General features: G+C 51.1%; 2 protein-coding genes across 2 annotated transcripts in view; one reads left to right on the top strand and one right to left on the bottom strand.

Annotated features, from left to right (window-relative positions):
- Positions 1-129: 129 nt before the first annotated feature.
- Csdc2 (cold shock domain containing C2) lies at positions 130-15,156 on the bottom strand. The gene is made up of 4 exons (XM_021216937.1): positions 14,936-15,156; positions 4,350-4,651; positions 2,390-2,512; positions 130-1,994 (listed from the first exon to the last, which is right to left on the bottom strand). The coding sequence occupies exons 2-4, from the start codon at positions 4,526-4,528 to the stop codon at positions 1,832-1,834; spliced, it is 465 nt and encodes a 154-aa protein (XP_021072596.1). The 5' UTR covers positions 4,529-4,651; positions 14,936-15,156; the 3' UTR covers positions 130-1,831.
- A 55-nt stretch (positions 15,157-15,211) lies between these two features.
- The window catches only part of Polr3h (RNA polymerase III subunit H), a 23,453-nt gene continuing 17,658 nt past the window's right edge, over positions 15,212-21,006 (top strand). Inside the window, exon 1 of the mRNA XM_021217098.2 lies at positions 15,212-15,262. The gene's annotated coding sequence lies outside the window, so the exon portion shown is untranslated. The remainder of the gene's footprint in view (positions 15,263-21,006) is intronic.

The raw sequence follows: 21,006 nt of genomic DNA, 5'->3' as shown, positions 1-21,006 counted from the left end.
TCACATGCTCTTAAGGCTCCCGCTTTGAGGCTTGCCCCAGGACATCTTTGATTCACTGAACCACCAAACATGGACCATATGCTGTGTCCTTCCTCAGCCCCTTCCACAAGAACATTCAAGACAAGCAGCTCAGGGACAGGGTGGGTCACAGTTGAGTTTATTGCCAGTGTCAGGAGGGATGGGGAATCCGTGGCTGTGGGGTCTGAGTGGGGAAGTTTCTGACTTGGCGCTTCAGGGCCCAAGAGTAGGGAGGAGGTCTGTTGTCCCTACCACTCGGGCAGCCTCAGGGTGATGACTGCTAAGGACCTGCTCACACCAGGAAGGGCTAGGTGGTCCCGGGGTTCACCTGAACCAACAAGTTCCTTGTCAGAGGATCCGCCTGTCTTTATCACACAGTGCTGGGTTACAGGCTTGCTGGAGATTTGAACTCCAGTTCTCAAGGTTGCTGAGGACCGGTCTCCAGGGGTAGGCCTTGCTGGAGAAGCCTAGTTCACAGTGGGGTGTCAGACAGGTCCTTCCCAGGGCGGAGGACTGGCCAACACTTGTTAGCAGCTCTAGGCTGCTGGCCTCTGTGCAAAGGGTACTAGGACAAGTTGGGGTGCAAATGCCCCCCAAATGACTACCCTGTGGTCCTGGAACACCTACAAGGCCACCTTACAACCACTGACCCCTTCATCCTGACTATCTGGGCTGGGTCTCATAAAGGTCACTATTGTGCTAGGCCCTTCCTGAGCCTGTGACCTCACTTATCCTCTGGTGAAGTAATGGGCTCTCTAGAAGGGACACAGCTCCAAAGGGACTCCACGTAAGAGGGACAGTCATACTTGGGGACGAAAGAGATAAGAGCCATCTCAGCTGCTGACCTGTAAGGGGCTTATGAGAGCCATTGCATAGCTCTGAGAAGAGGATCTCATGGGATGGGAGGTGTGGGGGGCAAAGCCAGTGGTCTCCCTGACTGAGGACTGATCCTTTGGGTGCCTGGACCTGGCCTTGCCTGAGGCGACATGTCAGTCCATCGCTGCATCCTCAGCTGCTGTCACGGCCAGCTATGGGCAGAGCATCCACGGGGTTTGTGCATCCCAGGTGGAAGAGCAAGCTGGAGGAAACCCTGTCCCCCCTCACCTCAGGGAGGGAGGGAGCTTGGCTTCCCCAGCTCTGGAGGGATCCCAGCTCCTTAGGGTTCAGAGAACATCTGCCAGCTGAGGAGTGAGGACTGGCCTACACAACAGGAGTCCTTAAGTTCCTGCTTGCAGCTATGTTCTCAGGGCACCAAACAGGGAGGGACAGGAAGATGAACTGGGTAGGTTATGGCAGGGACTGGCCAGGAACCTCCATGTTTTGCCCTCTTCCTCCCTAAAGGAGGCCCCTACGAAGCACTCAGAGGCCTGGCTTGTGAGAGGAAGGGTCCAGGCTGTGGTAAATAACCCAGGTCCAGCACAGGAGACAGGAACACAAGCAGACAGGCCCGGGTACCGGAGATAGCAGTGAGGAACAGGCTCATGGGAGAGGGGTTCCCCCCCCCCTGGGTTCTCAAGAACATGACACAGACCCACAGAGACTCAGTAATAAGATAGTGGGCAAGAGGGTGAGAAGGTGTGTGTGTACGTGGCAGAGTTGGGAGGAAGGAGAAACGCCTTGGTAGCTGCACTCCATCCAACCCTAGGCCGGATCATACAAGTCACGGGTCACAGGTGGAAGCACACACTCACAGCCACAAGCACAGACAGACAGACAGGCAAACAAGCACACCCAAGGGCTGGGTCAGCAGCACAGTGGGGGGAGGGCACAGGCTGGCTGCTGCCTGCCTCCTCGAGGGGATACCCCCACCTGCCTAGGATCCCACAACCTGGCCAGACCATGTCTCGTGGGGGGTGTGGGGAGCCAACTGGGTGAGCACCACCTCCACAGCCTGAAATTTCTGGTTCTTGGGTGGGATGGGACAGATCTTGTAGGTCACCTCGTCTCCTTCCACGGGCACGTACTCCCCCTCGATGCTGGTGGACAGAACAGGAAAGGTCAGCTTGACATCAGACCAGGCCCCGGGTAGCTCCCAGCCTCGCAAGCTCAGGGACCCTCAGCCAGCTCTCTTACTCGGCTGTGGTTTTCTAGGTCACGAAAGGGGAATCCGGATAGTTCTCCCCTCTGAGGGGACAGAGAAGCAGGCCTGGCTCTCTCAGGACTCCTGTGTGGCCCCAGAGCCTCAGCAGGGATTATCAGGGTTCCCTAATAATGGTTATCAGCTGATCCCTGCCTGACCCCAGCTCACTGGCTCCCAGCATCCCTCGCAGGGATAGTCAGCAGGAACCCACACCTCAGCAGCTAGGGGAGGGCCAGGAGAGACTAAACACTGGGCAGGGCCTGGCCAGAAACGGAAGTAGAGGGGACTCACTCAGAAACATGCACGAAGATGTCCTCGGAGCCATTCTCAGGCGTGATGAAGCCGTGGCCCTGGGAACGGGAGAACTGCTTACAGACGCCCTTGAACACGGGGCCGGCCGAGGCTCGAGCTGTCCTGGGGATAGGGAGGAGGGATTGGAGCTGTGGCCTCCAGAGCCATTCCCAGGCCGCCAACAATACTGCCATTGGATAAATAGCAAAGAGTGGAGCCCAGAGAGGGACAACAGCCTGCCCAGTGTCTCTCAGCATGGTACAAAGGTATCTCCTGTTTCCTTGTCCATGTCCCCCTAAATAGCACCCTCCGTCCAGATGTTTAGCTTAAACGGGTTCCACTTGGAAGACTTCTGAGTGAAGCTAGGGGCGTAGCCCAGTGTGGATGGCTGGCCTGCCACAGACGGGTAAGGCCCAGGCTCCATCCTCAGCTCCAAACACCATAACAAAGACCAAGAGGCACCTCGCCGTCTCCCATGGCAGCTTCTAGCACCACAGGCCACTGTCCCCATGGCCTGCTCGCTAAGCACCTGCTCCAGCCTTGTCTCAGACACGGCTCATGGGACACTTGCTATCCTGATTAGTGTCAGTAACAGAAACCTCGTAGCCAGGCACAATGGTGCATGCCTGCAAACCCCAGCAGAATCACCTGCAGCTCAAGGGCAGCCTGGGCTACACAGCAAAGCCCTATCTCAATAAAACAGAGGTGATGAGCTGGCTCAGGGGGACAGGAGAGGGGTTAAAATGCACTTGTTGCCAAGCCTGACCACCTGAGCTTGAACCCCAGAACCCACTCCTTAGAAGCTGTCCCTGACCTCCACACACAGACTATAGCATGTACACACACACACACACACACACACACACACACACCATCAACAATAACAATAATAAATGTAAGACCTTTTGGCTCCCACAAATCCATCCCATCTGGCCTCAGGCACCTCCCCAGAGGCCCAAGGAACAAGAGTCCACCAGGATGCCTTAAAGGCTAACTCTGCTGTTCCACATCCCACACTGAAGTCTCTCTTTCTGTTATTTTAAGATGGTCTCACTATGTATCTCTGGGCTCCAAGTCCCTTCTTCTCCTTCTTTTTTAAGTTTTATTTATTTTATATGAGTCCACTGTAGCTATCCAGACACACCAGAAGAGGGCATCGGATCCCATTACAGATGGTTGTGAGCCACCATGTGGTTGCTGGGAACAGAACTCACGACCTCTGGAAGAGCAGCCAATGATCTCACCAGTCACTCTCTCTCCTGCTCCCTCATCTGGCACATCTTCAAACCCAGGTAGGATGTCCTAATTTACTGCACCCTAGGCTGTCCTCCCCTAGTATTCAAAACACCTGGGAGGGCTGGAGAGATGGCTCAGCAGTTAAGAGCACTGACTGCTCTTCCGAAGGTTCTGAGTTCAAATCCCAGCAATCACATGGTGGCTAACAATCATCCGTAATGGGATCCGATGCCTTCTTCAGGTGTGTCTGAAGACAGCTACAGTGTACTTACATATAATAAATAAATAAATCTAAAAAGAATAAATAAATAAAACACCTGTGGACTGGTGAGATGGCTCAGTGAGTAAAAGAACCGACTGCTCTTCCAAAGGTCCAGAGTTCAAATCCCAGCAACCACAAGGTGGCTCACAACCATCTGTAACAAGATCTGATGCCCTCTTCTGGAGTGTCTGAAGACAACTACAGTGTACTTACATATAATAAATAAATAAATCTTTAAAAAAATAAAATAAAATAAAAAATAAAACACCTGTGAATTGCAGACATGTCTTATTCATCTTGAAGCTCCAGTCAGGAGCTCACCAGGGACAAATGGCCGAGGGGCCTATTGAACAGTAAGTCTTTGTGGGTTGAGGGACTGAGGGGATGATCACTGATGTCACTGGAAGGCCGCACAGTGTCCTGGGAGGGTGCGCAGGCTGGGACCTAGGGGAGGGGACTCACGCTGAGTATGTCCTGGTCCGCTTGGTAGGCAGAGGGCTGGGCAGGTCCCGAGGAGCAATGCCACCACCACGTTCCCAGATCCTACTGCCTTCCCTGTGGAAGGGGAACGTGGGCCAGACTGGGGACTTGGGGGAGTGGAGAGGTGGCACCACTGGCGGTGATGTAGACTCTGATGTCATGGTGGGGCCAGCAGGAGAGCCTGGTGGGCTCTGGAGCACGGGGTCCGGTGAAGGACTCTGGAGTCCTTTCGGGCAGGGCCTGGCCTCGCCCTGCTCACCGGCCTCGCCAGCTATGGACTCCGTCTGTAAGAGAAGAGACAAACTCAGTTAATCCCAGTCAGGGAACAGCTCTGGGACACAAGTTGAAAGGACAATTTGAAGCCAGTCACTCCTGAAGACACTCACGGTCCCACCCTGCCTCGGTATCCTCACCAGAAAAACAAACTAATTACACAGTTTAACAGGTATATGTAGGGGGCTTTAGCTTTAATCCCCAGCAACAAAGGACTGTGGACATAGCTCAGGTGGTGGAATGTTTGTTTGTGTAGCTAATGCCACATAAAACCAGGCATAACCAGCCTGGTCTACAGAGTGAGTTCCAGGCAGCCAGGACTGCACAGAGAAACCCTGTCTTGAAAAACCAACCAACGAACCAAACAAACAAACAAACAAAATTCCCAGGGATGAGCCCACTGTGGTAGCGCACACCTTTGATCCCAGGGTTTGGGAGGCAGAGGCAGGGGGATCTCTGTGAGTTTGAGGCCAGCCTGGTCTACAGAACTTGTTCTAAGACAGCCAAGGCTACACACAGAGACCCTGTAACAAAACAAAACAAAAACAAAGAGAAAAAAGAAAATACATTCGCATGCGCACACACGCGCGCACACACACATACAACACACACACACACACACACACAAAGCAGATTTCACAGTGAGGCCTCTAATAATCCCAGCACTCAGAAGGTAGAGGGAGAAGAACCGGAAGTTCAAGGACTCCTGGATTCCAGAGGAAGTCTGAGGCCTGGTCGCAAGACAGAACAGAACCTGCTTTTGAATCCCTAAGTTCTTTCAGCTTGCAGTTCAATTTTATAACCCAGGGGTCTGGAGGCGGGACAAGTGACAGCCAAGACAGCCCAGCTTCAGAGTTTTTTTTTTTTTTTTTAAGACTTATTTATTTATTATTATAAGTACACACTGTTGCTGTCTTCAGACGCACCAGAAGAGGGCATCAGATCCCATGACAGATGGTTGTGAGCCACCATGTGGTTGCTGGGATTTGAACTCAGGACCTCTGGAAGAGCAGTCAGTGCTCTTAACCACTGAGCCATCTCTCCAGCCCCAGCTTCGGAGTTTTTACCTACAACTTGGTGACTCCCCAACACTGCATAGAGACAGAAGTGCAGGTTCTACTGGCTGACTCTTCTCAGCATTCTTTCCTGACCTTTGATGTCCTTCCCAGCTCTGTACTATGTATGGCTGGTATGGTTCTTATTTTATAGGAAGATTGCCCTGAGGCCCAAACGCCATCCAGTATGCCCCAAACCAGGATCAGGAAGCACACGGTGAGCTCTTGGGAACGTGTTCATGTTCTATTTTTCGTTAACCCAGTTTCTGCCTCTCAAAATGAGGTTGAAGGGCTGGGGAATGTGGCTCTGTGGGAGAGCACTTAACTTAGTACACTCAAAGCCTGGGGGTCTATCCCCATCAAGCAGGGTGGGGCGGAAGTAGTGGAACAGCTGATCGGTGACTCCCTAGGGAGGTGGTACCTGCTGAGGGTTGATAGACAGCTGGAACTCATGAACATCAACAGATACCAACCTCACTAGCTCTGGCTAGTGCTTCTATTTTTTTTTTTTAATTGTAAATAATTTCATTGTCTTCCATTGCATACTTTAGGGTCTGGCCCCTAGAAGACCTTGGGAATATGTGCCTCTCCTGAAGAATAGATTGTTACTCTCCCATCAAGCCCTATGCCCACGTCCTCAAGAACTGTGGAATCCCAGAGCTTAAGAGATATCGTTATAGAAACTGGGAGAGACAGATGGTCTGGAAGACTTGGGGAGACCCCAGAACCAGGAGACCCTCAGCTCTGCTACTACTAGCTGCTGATGATCTTGGGTAGCACTTTAACTGGCCTCAGTTTCCTCATCTGTGCAATGGGACACACACCCTGACTCTCTCATTATGAAGCTTGGCTGAGCCTGTAGTAGGAAGGTCCTTCTTTAGTCCCTAGTCACAAAGGAGCAGGGGACAGTCCCCACTTCCCCACACCCTTATTCCCTCACTGCCTCATCATCTAGAACATTTATTTTCTGCGTTTTCTGCGATGGATTCAACTACCACTGAGCTGTATCCCTAGCTCTTCAGCCCCTCCCCTCCTTTTTAACAGAGTCTCACTATGTCGCTTGGCTGGCCTAGAATTCTCCGTGTAGGACCAGGCTGGTTTCTAACTCACAGAGATCCGCCTGTCTCTGCTTCCAGATTGCTTCCACCTTGCCCATTTTGCTGCTGCTGTTTGTTTTGTGAGACAGGGTTCCACTGTGTGGCCTTAGCTGTCTTGGACCAGGCTGGCCTCAAACTCAGAGATGCGCCTGTCCCTACTTCTTTCTTTTTTCTTTCTTTCTTTCTTTCTTTCTTTCTTTCTTTCTTTCTTTCTTTCTTTCTTTCTTTTTTTTTTCAAGATTTATTTATTTATTATAGTACACTGTAGCTGTCTTCAGACACTCCAGAAGAGGGAGTCAGATCTTGTTACAGATGGTTGTGAGCCACCATGTGGTTGCTGGGATTTGAACTCGGGACCTTTGGAAGAGCAGTTGGTGCTCATAACCACTGAGCCATCTCACCAGCCCCCTGTCTCTACTTCTCTAGTGCTGGATAAAGGTATGTGTCATCATCACTGTCTGGCTTTTTTTTTTTTTTTTTTTGAGAGAGAGAAGATCTTACTATACTCGCCAGGAAGGTTCACCCACTCTCTTTCCCTCCCTGGTACTCTAGATTGAACCCAGGGCCTCACCCATGCCAGGACAAGGCTCTACCACTGAGCTGTATCCCCATATCCCACCCACCCTTCTGCAGTGCTGTCTCATAGCACCGAGGCCTCACGTTTGCTTAGGAAATGCTTTCCCACCCATACTCTGTGCCCCTTAACAGGAAAACAACCAAATCAGAAACTTCCGCTGAGTGTGCAACCCACCTGTAACCCTGGCACTCCTGAGGCTGAGGCAGAAGTTCTAGGAGATTACAAACTTAAAGCCAGTCTGGGCTACAGAGAAAAGACACTCTCTCAAACAAAGCTCAAACCTTAAAAAAAAAAAAAAAAAAAAGAAGAAAGGAAGGAAGGGGTCTGGAGAGATGGCTCAGTGGTTAAGAGCACCGACTGCTCTTCCAGAGGACCTAAATTCAATTCCCAGCAACCATATGGTNGCTCACAACCATCTGTAATGGGATCTGACGCCCTCTTCTGGTGTGTCTGAAGACAGCAACAGTGTACTCACATACGTAAAATAAATCTTTAGAAGAGAGAAAGAGAAGGGAGGAGCTGGAGGAAGACTGATTTTTCCCTGGTGCTAGGCATGGTAGCCAGCTAGACAAACTCTCTACCACGGAGCTCCACCTGGGATCCCAAACAAATGAACTGCATATGTCACTTGCATCTCAATAAAACTGTTGCCAAAGATAAGGCAGGCACCAAAGTCCCCGGGGTGACCCAGCCTGGGAAGCGCTGGTTTCAGTCCTTGCATCCTTGACTCTTCCTTCCCTGGGAACCGCGGCCATTGAACCTCCATACTACAGTATCTTAGGACCTAGTGACAGGCTCAGTGTCAGCCAGGAGGCGAGAAGAGAGGGGCCACAGTGGTTACCAAGGAGACGCAGGGGCTGCTCCACCAGCCAGGTGATAGGGGCTGAGGGGTGGGGGAAGAGGGGCCACAAGCTAAGCTGCTAGCAGAAGGAGGTCACACCGCCGCCTGGGCGAGCTCTGGAAGTGACTCCGGGTCAGGGGCGGGCCTCGGGAGCCGCAGAAGGAGCAGGCCTTCCCTGGACTCTTCCGTCCTAGGTAAGGAGGGCAGGGGCTGGCTTGAGGCAGTTTCTACATCTGCAAGTGTCCCAAGCAGGCCTGGCCTCGTCTCGTCTTCCCCAGCTAGGACGCTGAACGGGGACAAGAGGCCCTCCTTCCTCAAGGGTTCACTGAGGGTGGAAGTGGGTGAATGTGGCCGAGCCAGGCAGGGGCTGCAGCCCGGGGGTCAGCTCCGTACACACAGGACTGGCTCGCCACTGGACCCTCTAGTTTCCTCTAGCCTCCATTAGGGGCTGCTCTTCTGCTCCAGGCTGCCTTCCCTGCCCCACAGCAACGGTTTCTGGGCTCAATTCCTGCAGCATCCCTTAAAGGTTAGTGTTATTACCCTACTGTACAGACAAAAATGAGAGCGAGAGCGAGAGCGAGAGCGAGAGCGAGAGCGAGAGCGAGAGCGAGAGAGAGAGAGAGAGAGAGAGAGAGAGAGAGAGAGAGAGAGAGAGAGAGAAATGGGAGGGGGTGGGGGAGGCTCTGGTTAAATCAATCAAGGACACAGTGTCTTAGGCAGAATGTAACCAGGACAGACTGAGTCTGAGACTTCGAAGTGGTAGGTCAGGGGTTTCTATCAGATCCTGCACTGGTACGGACACAGACGTTTTTGGTTGGTTATTTATTTTTATTTATTTATTTATTTATGGTTGTTTTTTGTTTTTTGTTTTGTTTTCTTGCATATGAGTGTGTGTGTATGTGTGTGTGCTTGGGGGTGGGGTGGGGATGGGGGTGTGGAAGCCAAGGGCTCATGTTGAATGTGTGTTTTGTTTTTTTTCCCGAGACAGGGTTTCTCTGTATAGCCCTGGCTGTCCTGGATCTCACTCTGTAGACCAGGCTGGCCTCGAACTCAGAAATCCTCCTGCCTCTGTCTCCCAAGTGCTGGGATTAAAGGCGTGCGCCACCACTGCCCAGCTGAATGTCTTTCTCTAGTGTTCTCCACTTTATTCTTCAAAACAGAGTCTTGCTCTCTCTCAGCCCAGAGTTCACCAACAGGCTAGCCTAGCTGACCGGTGAACTTCAGGAATCCCCCTGCCTCCACCCTCCAGTGCTGGATTACAGAGCATCTGGTGGGCCTGGCTGTTACACGGGTGTTACATGGGTGTTGGGGATCAAGCTCAGGCCCCATGCTTATGAGCATTTACTTGCTATAGGCTCACTGAGCTATCTCCCCAGGGCCCTTGCGGTTTTTTTATTTGAAATTGGGGGAGGGTCAGAGTCTTGCTATACAAGTTGTCCTTAAACTTCCTATGTAACCCTAACTGGACTAGAATTTCAACCCCTCTGCCTCAGCCCCCCACATCCCAGGATTATAGGCCTGATCTACAACTCCTGGCTGCTGTTACATTTTTTGTTTTTGTTTTTGTTTTTGTTTTTTTCGAGATAGGGTTTCTCTGTGTATCCCTGGCTGTCCTGGAACTCACCGTGTAGACCAGGCTGGCCTCGAACTCAGAAATCCGCCTGCCTCTGCCTCCCGAGTGCTGGGATTAAAGGCGTGCGCCACTATGCCTGGCATCTGCTGTTACATTTTATTTTTTTATTTAAGATTTATTTTATTAGTTTTAACTACACATCATGTATATATATATATATATATATATATATATATATATATATATATATATGTGTGTGTGTGTGTGCACGTGTCATGTATGAATGCAGATGCCCACAGAGATGCAGTTACACTCAGTGGTAAGACATACAACATGGGTGCTGGAAAAGGAACTTAGGTCCTCTGGAAGACCAGTAGCCACTATTAATCTTTGAGCCACTTGTCCAGTGCCCCTCCCCTTTTCTTTTGAGACGTTTTGTATAGTCCAAATGTAGTCCAAGCTGGCCTTAAACGAGGTTTGAATTTGTTTTATTAAGATTTTAACTTTTAGCTGAGTGTGGTGGCGCATGCCTTTAATCCCAGCACTCGGGAGGCAGAGGCGGGCAGATTTCTGAGTTCGAGGCCAGCCTGGTCTACAAAGTGAGTTCCAGGACAGCCAGGGGTACACAGAGAAACCCTGTCTCGAAAAAAAAAAAAAAAAAGATTTTAACTTTTTTGAGCCGGGCAGTTGGTGGCACATGCTTTTAATACCAGCACTCAGGAGGCAGAGGCAGGCGGATCTCTCTGTGTTTGAGACTAGCCTGGTCTACAGACCCAGTTCCAGAACAGGCAGGGCTACATGGAGAAACCCTGTCTTAAAAAACCAAAACAAACTAGCTAAATAAAAATACAGTATTTAAGTTTTCTTTACATATCTATCCATTTAGTGTGAACATGCTAATATGCACACATGTGTGTAGTACCCACATTGGCCAGGAGAGGGCATCAGATCCCCTGGAGCTAGAATAACAGGTGATCATAAGCCAGCTGATGTGTGTGCTCAGAGCCAGACTCTAGTCTTCTGCAAGAGCAGCAGGTGCTTTTAATGGGTGAGCCATTACTCCAGCAATGAACATGTCGTCAGATGGTCAAGGATGAGCTTCTGTCCTCCACCTCTGAGTACTGGGGTTGCAGGCTAGACCAACAATAACAGTGTTCCCAGGTACTATTATTTCTTAGACAGGATTAGAGTCTCTCCAGGACCAGAGAGGGACTGGAGCTGGAAAGGTTATGAAACAGAGAGCCCAGGGAGATGAGAACAAGAAAATATAGAGCAGGGCTCCAGCTCAGGCCCTGTTCAAGAATACTGATGCGGGAAAGGACAGACAGAACCAAGGCTTTCTCTGTTTGGCTGCCAGCGCTATGCAAAAAGGCCTTTCAGGTTTCTTGCTTTTGTTTTACATTTGTTTATTTACTGGGGCGTGGGTTGTGTGGGGGGGGGTGGGCAGGAGACTGAGGCAGGTCTCAAGTAACCAATTATAGCCTTAAACTCCTAAACTCCTGCCTCCACCACCTGAATGTTGGATTACAGGTGACGCTCACACCCCACCCTGTTTCTGTGGTTCGGGAGATAGCACGAAGACCCTCATACAAGCAGGGGAGGCAATGTGAGACCCAGAATGTGAGCCATGCACAGTGGCTCTGGCCTACCCTTCCCTGCATGTAAGCCACACTGACAGACAGTGGTAGGGCCAGGCCAAGCCAAAACACCAGAACTGTTTGGAGATAACCCAAGGTGTGATACAGTGTCACTGGACCACGGCACTCAGGACAGTGAGTCAGCCCCGGTAATAGGTGACCAGAGCCAGCTGGGACTTGGCTCCAATTCTCAGATCCTTCCTCCCCCCCAAAATGGGGTATACCTGGGTGGTGGTGGTGGTGGTACACGCCTTTAATCCCAGCACTCAAGAGGCAGAAGCAGGCAGATCTCTGTGAGTTCACAGCCAGCCTGGTCTACAGAGTGAGTTCCAGGACAGACAGGGCTACACAGAGAAACCCTGTCTCCAAAAACAAAAACAAAACAAAAGACAAGCAAAAAGGGAGGCGGGGTTTCAAGTGTTTACCTTGACAAAGCGAACCCTTTTAAATGTGGGTACCTCCAGGAAAGCAAGAGGCTCCAGCAGCAATAGCACAGAATGACCTTGGATAAGTGACCGCCATTCTCTGGGCTTCACCCGTATCTCTAGACACATAAATCATCAGGGTCCAGATGACCCATGAAGGCTGGCCGGTCCAACTCACCTCTGAGATTATCAAAATACCCGCATGGGCTTACCCAAGGAGGTGATTCCCAACCCTGTCCTACAAAATCGACACATACACATACAACCAAAATAAACAGAGTGGCAAACACCAGGGCAGTATACATAGGGAAGACAGCCTTGGACCTAAAAGATCCCCATCTGCTGTGGAGTATGAGACTGACTCGCTGGCCAGTCCTCCTTTGGCAAGCCCCTGCCACCCTCTATGAGCTTAACCACCTGTCAGGCCCATTTGTGCCTCGTAAGAACTCTAAACAGTAATTATCACCAACATACCCATTCTTCAGAAGAGTAAACTGAGGCCCAAGGGGGGTGAGGAGACTCGCTGAGGTCACCCGCCTGGTCTGGCAGCCCTCTTGAGCCCTGGAGAGGTCTGGAAGAGGGCTGTGTAGCCACGGCAAGGAGAGAAAACCCTCAGTTCTCTGTACAAAGCCCCCCCCCACTCCCGGCCTCCCCTGGAGAACGATATCCAGATCTGTAGAAGAACTGGGGAGCCAGGATTCGGGGTTCTATTTCTGGTGTTGTGCTGACTCAGACCATGACCTCGGGTGAATTACTCACCAGCTCTGTGAAGTTTAAAAACAACACCCCCAATAAAAGTGTTCCAGCTCCAAGTCCCATTATGGGGGTGCCACTAGGGAGGAATGGGTACAGTTTAAAAATAGAAAGACAGGGACCACAAGGAAGGTGGTGTGGAAGAGCTGAATGTCTCTGGCTTGTCCATGCTGAGTCCTGTGGAGGTGACAACCACCTTAGGACCACCAGACAGAAGTGGCACCTGCCTGCTTCCTCCGTCCCCAGGTTCCCTGACACACCTTAGAATATACATCCGCTGCCCCTGCAGCTGGAGGTGACCTAATTAAAGCTGGTTCCTTTCCCTCCAGTGTGTGTGTGTGTGTGTGTGTGTGTGTGTGTGTGTGTGTGTGTGTGTGTGTCAGGGGCTGTCCCGGCCAATACTAAAGATTAATTATTTAAGTGGTTATTTACTCTCCTGCTCACAAACCCAGGCTGCCCTGAGGCTCTGGTTCTTAAGGCCTCTGAGCCTTCCTGGCATTAGTGGGGGAAGGGGAGCCAGGAGACCACCAGGACCCCAGGTCACAGACAAGCTCCACCTCTGCCTGACCCTGTGAGCTAAACAAGCCACCTTCCCCTTCTGGGTCCTCTGGAGAGAGGATCTACTGGCCAAAGTCACACACAGTGGCCCAGTGACAAGGTTCAGTGTGGTCTCAGAGTCCCTGGGCTTCCCAGGGTGTTAAATCACCTCCTGCCTGGTGACTATCAGGCATTTCTGAGGCAGGGGGAGGTGTGCTGGCCACACCCTAGATTTCACTCCCTCACCTTGCTGTGCATCTTCCCCCCAAGCTGCCTGTGCACAGGGCCCTAGGTTCCTGACACCAGGCTTGTGACTGGCTCAATTAGTCCAAGAGCACCCTCTGCTGGGTATCACCTGTAAAAGGTGGGGGAACATAGGATGTGGGGTGTGGGGGGGGCACTCTGCCTTTGGATGGGCTGGCAAATATCCCTACTCCCCCATTTATCCATCCTTGTGGGAGCCATCTTCCCTAGCCAATAAGCATCTTCGAACCTTGTCCAGCCACATTTCTCCAGGCCTGGGACAACTTAATGTGTTCTCCTGGGACCCTTCGCCGCTAGCTTCTGTTTGCACTAGTTTTGTCAAGGTGGGGCCGGAGAGACAAGGATGGGCAAGAGATGTTTTGGGAAAATGCAGTGTGGGGTAAGGATGGGAGGAGACACTCAGAACCTGGGCATTCGTGTCCCAAGACCTCTGGGATGGAGTCAAATTTGGGAAAGAGCTCCCCCCAACCCCCACTCCCACCCTCCATCCCTACCTCCCCCCAACTCCCATCCTTCCCAGGAAAAGGCCCTGACTGGATGGCATCTAAGTGAGCCAGTGCCAGGCTGTCGGAGAGGGTGCCCACCTCCTACCAGGCACACTTCCCTCTCCCCTCCCCCAGCCCCAGCGGATGCAGCAGTTCACACTCTGGATTTATTATTGTTCTCAGTCCCGCTCCCCCTCCTCCCTGGGAAGCGCCTGCAGCCTGGCAGCCTGGCAGCCTGGCAGCCTGGCAGGAACCTGCTGTCTCCTTGTGGGTGCCAGCATGGTCCCTTATCTCCATTCAGTCTCCTTGTGCCAGGGTCAGACCACTCAGGGGCTTGATGCCAGCCAAGGCCAACCTGAGTCCTTGCATCCCACAGCAGGCAAGGGGTGCCCGGCAGTTGGTCTGTCACTCCCTGTCCTACAGTGGGACTGCACCCAAGCAAAGGAGGAGGTCAGAGCTAGCCTAGCATGCGGGGGAGAGCAAAGACTCAGTGGGGTGGCATAAAGGCAAAAATAACATGGAGCCATCCCTCCAGCCAGTTGACACAATTATCTCTGCCACACTAGGGAAAAATAGAGTGAGGAAAGACAGCTGCTCTGGGTCCCTCTGCCTGCCCCAGGCGGTTCCTCCCCTCTGCCCCGGCCTCAATGCAGATTCCAGGGACAAAATCCAGCGGTGCTCCGGACTGGCCTTTTAGGGTCTGGAAGGAGCCACGGCTTTCCCTCACCTAGTTCCCAGACCGGAGGCTGCGGCTTGGCAGGTAGCTGCTGTTTCCTGCTTCTCAACCCAGACGCGAGTCCCAGACACAGACATTCACACACATTCAGACGCGCGCGGGAGCCACTCCGCCTCAGCTCTTCTGGAGGGTCAAGGAGAGAGAAGGGAAGGGCGGTGGGCTCCTCTGCATCCCCCCCGCATCCTCTAAACAGAGCTGGGCTGGCTGATGGAGCTCCGCGACCTTTCCAACCTCACTCCACACATCCTTTCTTGGTACCATCATCCCTCGGCCCCTGCCACAGTTTCCATCACGGGCTTCCTTCAGGTCCCTTACCTCGCCGTGGCAGCTGGGTCCAGGCACTGTCTCCTGTAGTGGGCAGCACCCGATCTCTCTGGACCGTGGAGCTGGGTGGCAGGGGTCACGTCTGGATGATGCACTCTCCGTGGTGTGTGTGTGTGTGTGTGTGTGTGTGTGTGGTGTGCAGGAGGCACCTCGGGCCCCTCACTCACTCACTCACTCACTCACACACGCCCTCCTGCTGACGTCAGGATGTGTTGGAGGGAGGGACTGGGATGGGAATTTGTACTCCTAGCTTAAAGGGACACTAAGCCATCTCTTCTCTGGCCCAGACACCACCTCGTGAGCCAGGCCAAGTGCTGGGTGAGTGGCTAAGCTGCGTCACTTCGAGCGTTACTGCTTCTTGTTTTGGAAAGTGGCTTTTATTGCTGGGCCAAGGTATAATTTGCTCTACCAGGTCAGGGCAGCTGGTGGGGAGTGCAGGGCAGGAAGAACCAGAGACGGTGGTGTGCATTCTTGGTGAACCGGGGGAGGGCCTGCAGAGTGGGAGGGTGTATTCTGGAGAAGGGAGGACTGAGAACAGAGGAGACCCTCTGGGAACAAGCCAGGTTCCTAGGGACTCCCAGACATTCCATTCCCTCTGGAGTCTCGGCAGCTGTGCTGAGAGCTCTGTCCCTTCAGAGCATCTGAGATCTCCATGTGAAGAATGTGCTCAAATCTCTTTGGCACACATTAGATCTTTGGGAGGGGCTGCGAAATCCAGGGGAAGAGAACTCTAAAAGAATAATGAGTGTCTTTCTGTGTGTATCTCTTTCTTACATGCACACACAGACACATACACAAATACACGTGTGTGTGTGTGTGTGTGTGTGTGTATGTGTGTGTGTGTGTGTGTGTCTGTATGTCTGTGTGGTCTAGGAGGCTTTTAGAAGTAAGGCCTGACTCAGCAGATTCAGTCCAAGCATTTTAGGTCTCTTCAGACAGTACTGGATTTGACTCTTAAGACCTCAGCCCCCCCCCCCCAAAAAAAAAAGCCGGGCAGTGGTGGCGCACACCTTTTGTTTTGTTTTGGTTTGGTTTGGTTTTGGTTTTGTTTTGTTTTTCGAGACAGGGTTTCTCTGTATAGCCCTGGCTGTTCTGGAACTCACTTTGTAGACCAGGCTGGCCTCAAACTCAGAAATCCGCCTGCCTCTGCCTCCCAAGTGCTGGGATTAAAGGTGGTGGCACAAGGCACAGGCGTGGGGGGGGAACAACAACAAAAAAAAAAACCCTCAGGCAAATCCCTTAGGACTCCAGTCCTCCCCAAGAGAACAGGTAAGGCTCAACTGTCTATAAGTTCAGGGCCAGGCTCCAGTAGACCTCTGCAAAGGGTTTCTCTGCCTCCCCTCTGTCCCTCCTCAACCTCAGCTTAGAGAGACATCTTCCCCAGGTGTCACTTTAGTACTACTGAGTCACAAGGAGGTTCCCTTTGTGCTGGCCCAGACCAATAGGTCCCAGTCCTCAAGAGGATGAGGCAGATAGATTTCAAGTTTGAGTATACCTGGGCTAACTAGAGAGGCCCTGTCTCAACAAACAAATAAACAAACAAACAAACAAACAAACAGGAAAACAGACATGACAGGAGCTGGAGAGATGACTCGATGGTTAAGAGCACTGGCTGTTCTTCCAGAGGACCCAGGTTCAATTCCCAGCACCCACATGGCGGCTCCCAACTGTCTGTAACTCCAGTTCCAAGGGATCTAGCACCCTCACACAGACATAAATTCAGGCAACACACCAGTGAAACATGAAATAAAGGTAAGTAACAATTTTCAACAATTAGAACGAAAATTAAACAGGGTAGACCTGTGATCCCAGCACTGAGGAGGCCAAAGATTGCCGTGAATCTGAGGCCAGCCTAGATTCTATGAGAAGACCCCAGTGTCCCAAAAACAAAGCAAATCAAACCAACCGGGGTGCAGTAGTTACGATGCTTTTCCAGGGAGCCTGGGTGGGTCCCAGCTCCCACATATGGCAAGTCCTAACTGCCTGCCACTCCGCCACTCGCACATATGTGGCACATTCTCACATAGACTCACAGACATTATACACATAAACAAAAATCATTAAAAAAAAAACTCAGAAAAACATACACTGGAATAAAGGTAAAGGTATAGAGAGGAATGGTAACAAGTAAGGAAAAAACCCCTAATGAGAATAGTTCCCATGTAACTCAATCTGTAGACCAGGCTGGCCTCGAACTCACAGAGATCTGCCTACTTCTGTCTCCTGAGTGGTGGGAATGAAGGTATGCGCTGCCACCACCTGGTGCTTTGACCTTTTTTATGCACATGACAGATTCCTCTGCTTATTTGTGTAGACCTTACTGTCCTAGGGAGGAGAGAGAGGACACCAGGAAGAAGAATTTGCCTGTGTGAGTGACCTGGTTATAGGGTGTTGGGATCCAACACCACACATGCCCACAAGCCCAGAAATAATGTTGTTGCTGTGGATTTTTGTTTGTTTGTTTGTTTGTTTGTTTTATTTGTTAGACAGGGACACACTAGAGAGCCTTGGTTGGCCTGGAACTCATTCTGTACACCTGGCTGGTCTTGAACTCACAGATGTGCCTGCCTCTGCCTCCAGAGTCCTGAGATTAGGGGTATGCACTGTCATATATGGCCCTTCCTAGAACTTCTTAGGTCAATTATACTCAGTCTTGGCTTCTGACAGTACAGGGCTGCCATCTGTGTCCACAGAGAGCAGAGTGCTGCCTTTATTCTAGTCCTGTTCCGAGCACCACGCCAAGGAGCCTTCCTCCCTCTTTTGGTTCCCCATTTCCCTCTCTTGTCTTTTTCTCCTTTGAAAACAAGTGAATGTCAGCTTCCTTTGAGACAAGGTCTGTCTGTGTAGCTCAGATGGGACTCAAGCTTGTGGCCATTCTACTTCAGCCTCTTAAGAGCTGGGGTCCCAGGCGTGTGCTAGCCAGTTTCTGCCTCCCTTGTTTGTTTTTGAGGCAGGGTCTCATGTAGCCCAGGCTAGGTTTGAACTTGCACTAGAGGATGACTGTGACCTGCTATACCCTGGATGCTGGGGTCACAAGCATGTGCTGCTGTTACTGTACCTTCCCCCACCTTTTCTCTACCCCCCAAATTCTCTATTCCTCCATCTTTTTCTCCTTCTCTCAGGGGGCTTCATTGTCTTGCAGCCCAGAAGTAATAGAGACCTGAGCTAGCCCTGAGCTCACTAAGTAGCCCAGGCTGGCCTTAAACTCACAGAATCATCCAAATGCATCAACCTGTCCTCACAGAGGAAGGCAAGGCCAGGCCATGATGCCCCACCTGTGGGGACTGCTTGGTGTCACATGGTAGAATGACCCACTTCTTCCCTCTCAGTCCCAGAATCCTTAGTCCATTCTGGCCCAACAGAGCCAGCGACGCAACCTGGGATCCAATATTGGTGCTCCGTCTGTCTTTCCAGTGTCCTTGAACTGAGTGACCAGGGAGGGGCCAGGGAGGATCTCTCTGAGCTCCGGAGATGACCCCAGCTTGCCTAGAAAGCAGTTGCCTATGCTCAGGTGGGCAGAGGGCTCCATCGGAGGAATAGGTCGGGGCCAATACAGCAGACTGGGGGAGTCAGTGTTAGGAGTTGAGACGGGAGGTGGGAAGCTATGGAGTGGTCCTTTGTGGACCAGGCTAAGGCTGGGGCTAAGATCTTCTCATTCAGTTTCCTTTCTGACCCTGCCACTGGTAAACACAGGCCAGGGCTGACAGGCAGCAGAGCACAGTGAATGAAGGAGGAGGGCCCCGGTTTGAAATAGTGTGGTGATTACCCCACAGCACACGGAGAGACCACAGCTGTTCATTCAGGAAGTGAGCAGCAGAGACACACCGCCCACCCACCAGCCGCTGAGTAACAAAGAAATCGTCTGCTTGCATCCACTGTGTGCCTCTGTGTGAAGGCTATTTTTGTGAGAAGCTTGAAAATTCAAGCTCCTCTCCTGGAAAGCCTTCCCTCACCCAGGAGCAGCAAGGAGAGGGGAGGGGAGGGGAGGGGAGGGGAGGACCTAACAGAATTGAAGTTCTCTGGACACACCTCTGGCTTGCTCCTGAAGTCCACCATAGCCAACCAACAGACAGTGCCAGGTCCTGACCAGCCCAGCGTGGCATCAACCCATTTAACCCTTCGGTGCACACAGATCCCAGTGGTGTCTGTACATCCAAAAGTTTAAGAGAGAGATTAAGAACCTTGTCCACAGCTGGGTGGTGGTGGCTCACGCCTTTAATCCCAGCACTCGGGAGCCAGAGGCGGGCAGATTTCTGAGTTCGAGGTCAGCCTGGTCTACAAAGTGAGTTCCAGGACAGCCAGGGCTACACAGAGAAACCCTGTCTCAAAAACAAACAAACAAACAAAAAAAGAACCTTGTCTGCCCAGGTGTGGTGGCTCATATGTGTAATCCCACGCTCAGGATGGTGACATAGGAGGATTGCCTTGAGTTTAAAGTCAGAATGGTCTGTTCACAAGTGAGTTCCAGGCCTGCCTTCAATTTATAGTGAGCCCCTGTCCCAAAAGAAAGCAACACAAGAGACTTGCCCAAGGTCATGTAGCTGCCATTGGAGGTGATGGCATGATGGTGCATGCCTGTCATCCCAGCACTTGGGAGGAAGTAGGGAAATCAGGCATTTGAGGGCAGCCTGGGCTACATAGTCACACCATATCTTGGAAGGTTAAAAATGAAAAGCTTGGGCTGGTGAGATGGCTCAGTGGGTATGAGCACCCAACTGCTCTTCCGAAGGTCCAGAGTTCAAATCCCAGCAACCACATGGTGGCTCACAACCATCCCTAACAAGATCTGATGCCCTCTTCTGGGGTGTCTGAAGACAGCTACAGGGTACTTACATATAATAAATAAANAAATCTTAAAAAAAAAAAAAAGAAAGAAAAGAAAAGCTCTGGGGATGGAGAGATGGCTTGGAGGTTAAGAGCACTGGCTGCTCTTCCAAAGGTCCTGAGTTCAATTCCCAGCAACTACATGGTGGCTCACAACCATCCATAATGAGATCTGACACCCTCTTCTGGAGTGTCTGAAGACAGTTACAGTGTACTTACATATAATAAATAAATAACTCTTTAAAAAAAAAAGCTCTGGCTCTATCTCTGTGATATTCTTGTTCTTTCTCCCAGTGCACTGGAAATGGTTTCTTATCCCCTGAGTACCCATCTCCTCTGCCATGGGACACATCTCCAGCCTGCACTAACATTTCTGCTCTGTAAATTAGGATGGCCTTTTCCACTTCCCCTGCTGATCACTGTTGTCACTAAGTACTATTCTGCCAGACACAATGTCTTTAGGCATTTAAAAAAAAATTTAAAAAAAATTAAAAAATTAAAAAAAAAATTATGTGTATCTATTTATGTGTGTGTCCCACACACTCACCCTGGTATGTGGGAGGAGGGTAGAGGACAGGTTTGGAGAGTTAGTTATCCTTTCTTTTCTTTCTTTTTTTTTTTTTTTATCCTTTCATTTTTATTTTTTGGTATTCCTGGACAGGGTTTCTCTTGTAGCCTTGAGTGTCCTGGAACTCCCTCTCTGGACCAAGCTGGCCTCAAACTCAAGGATCGGCCTTGCCTCTGCCACTGGAGTGCTGGGATTCAAGGTGTGCAACACCATTGCCTGGCTAAATTTAAAAATCTTAAGGTGCAGAAAACTTACCCAATTGCTCTGACTAGTCTTTAGACGAAGTTCCTATTTTGGCAAAACTTTTAGAGAGCATCACTTAAAACCAAAGGAAGGAGACGAGAAAAGCAACAGCATTCCTGTTGGGAATACTCTATTTTTTAGCTCTCTGAAAAGCATATCATGTTTTCCTGGGCTGTTTTGGTTTGCTCTCTCTCTCTCTCTCTTTCTCATAGGCAGATGGCTAGTCTGACCCAAGACAGATTTTTGGGGAAACATTTTTGTTTTTGTTTTTGTATTTTGAGACAGGGTATCTCCCTGTAGCCCTGACCAACTTAGAACTCACTCTGTAGACCAGGTTGTTCTCTAAACCCTGTCGCCTCTGCCTCTGCCTCTGCCTCTGCCTCTGCCTCTGCCTCTGCCTCTGCCTCTGCCTCTGCCTCTGCCTCTG

This window comes from Mus pahari, chromosome 17 (genome assembly GCF_900095145.1).
Source record: "Mus pahari chromosome 17, PAHARI_EIJ_v1.1, whole genome shotgun sequence".
NCBI lineage: Eukaryota > Metazoa > Chordata > Mammalia > Rodentia > Muridae > Mus > Mus pahari.
The sequence above is the reverse complement of the archived record's forward strand: the minus strand, read 5'-3'. Positions and strand labels throughout refer to the sequence as shown.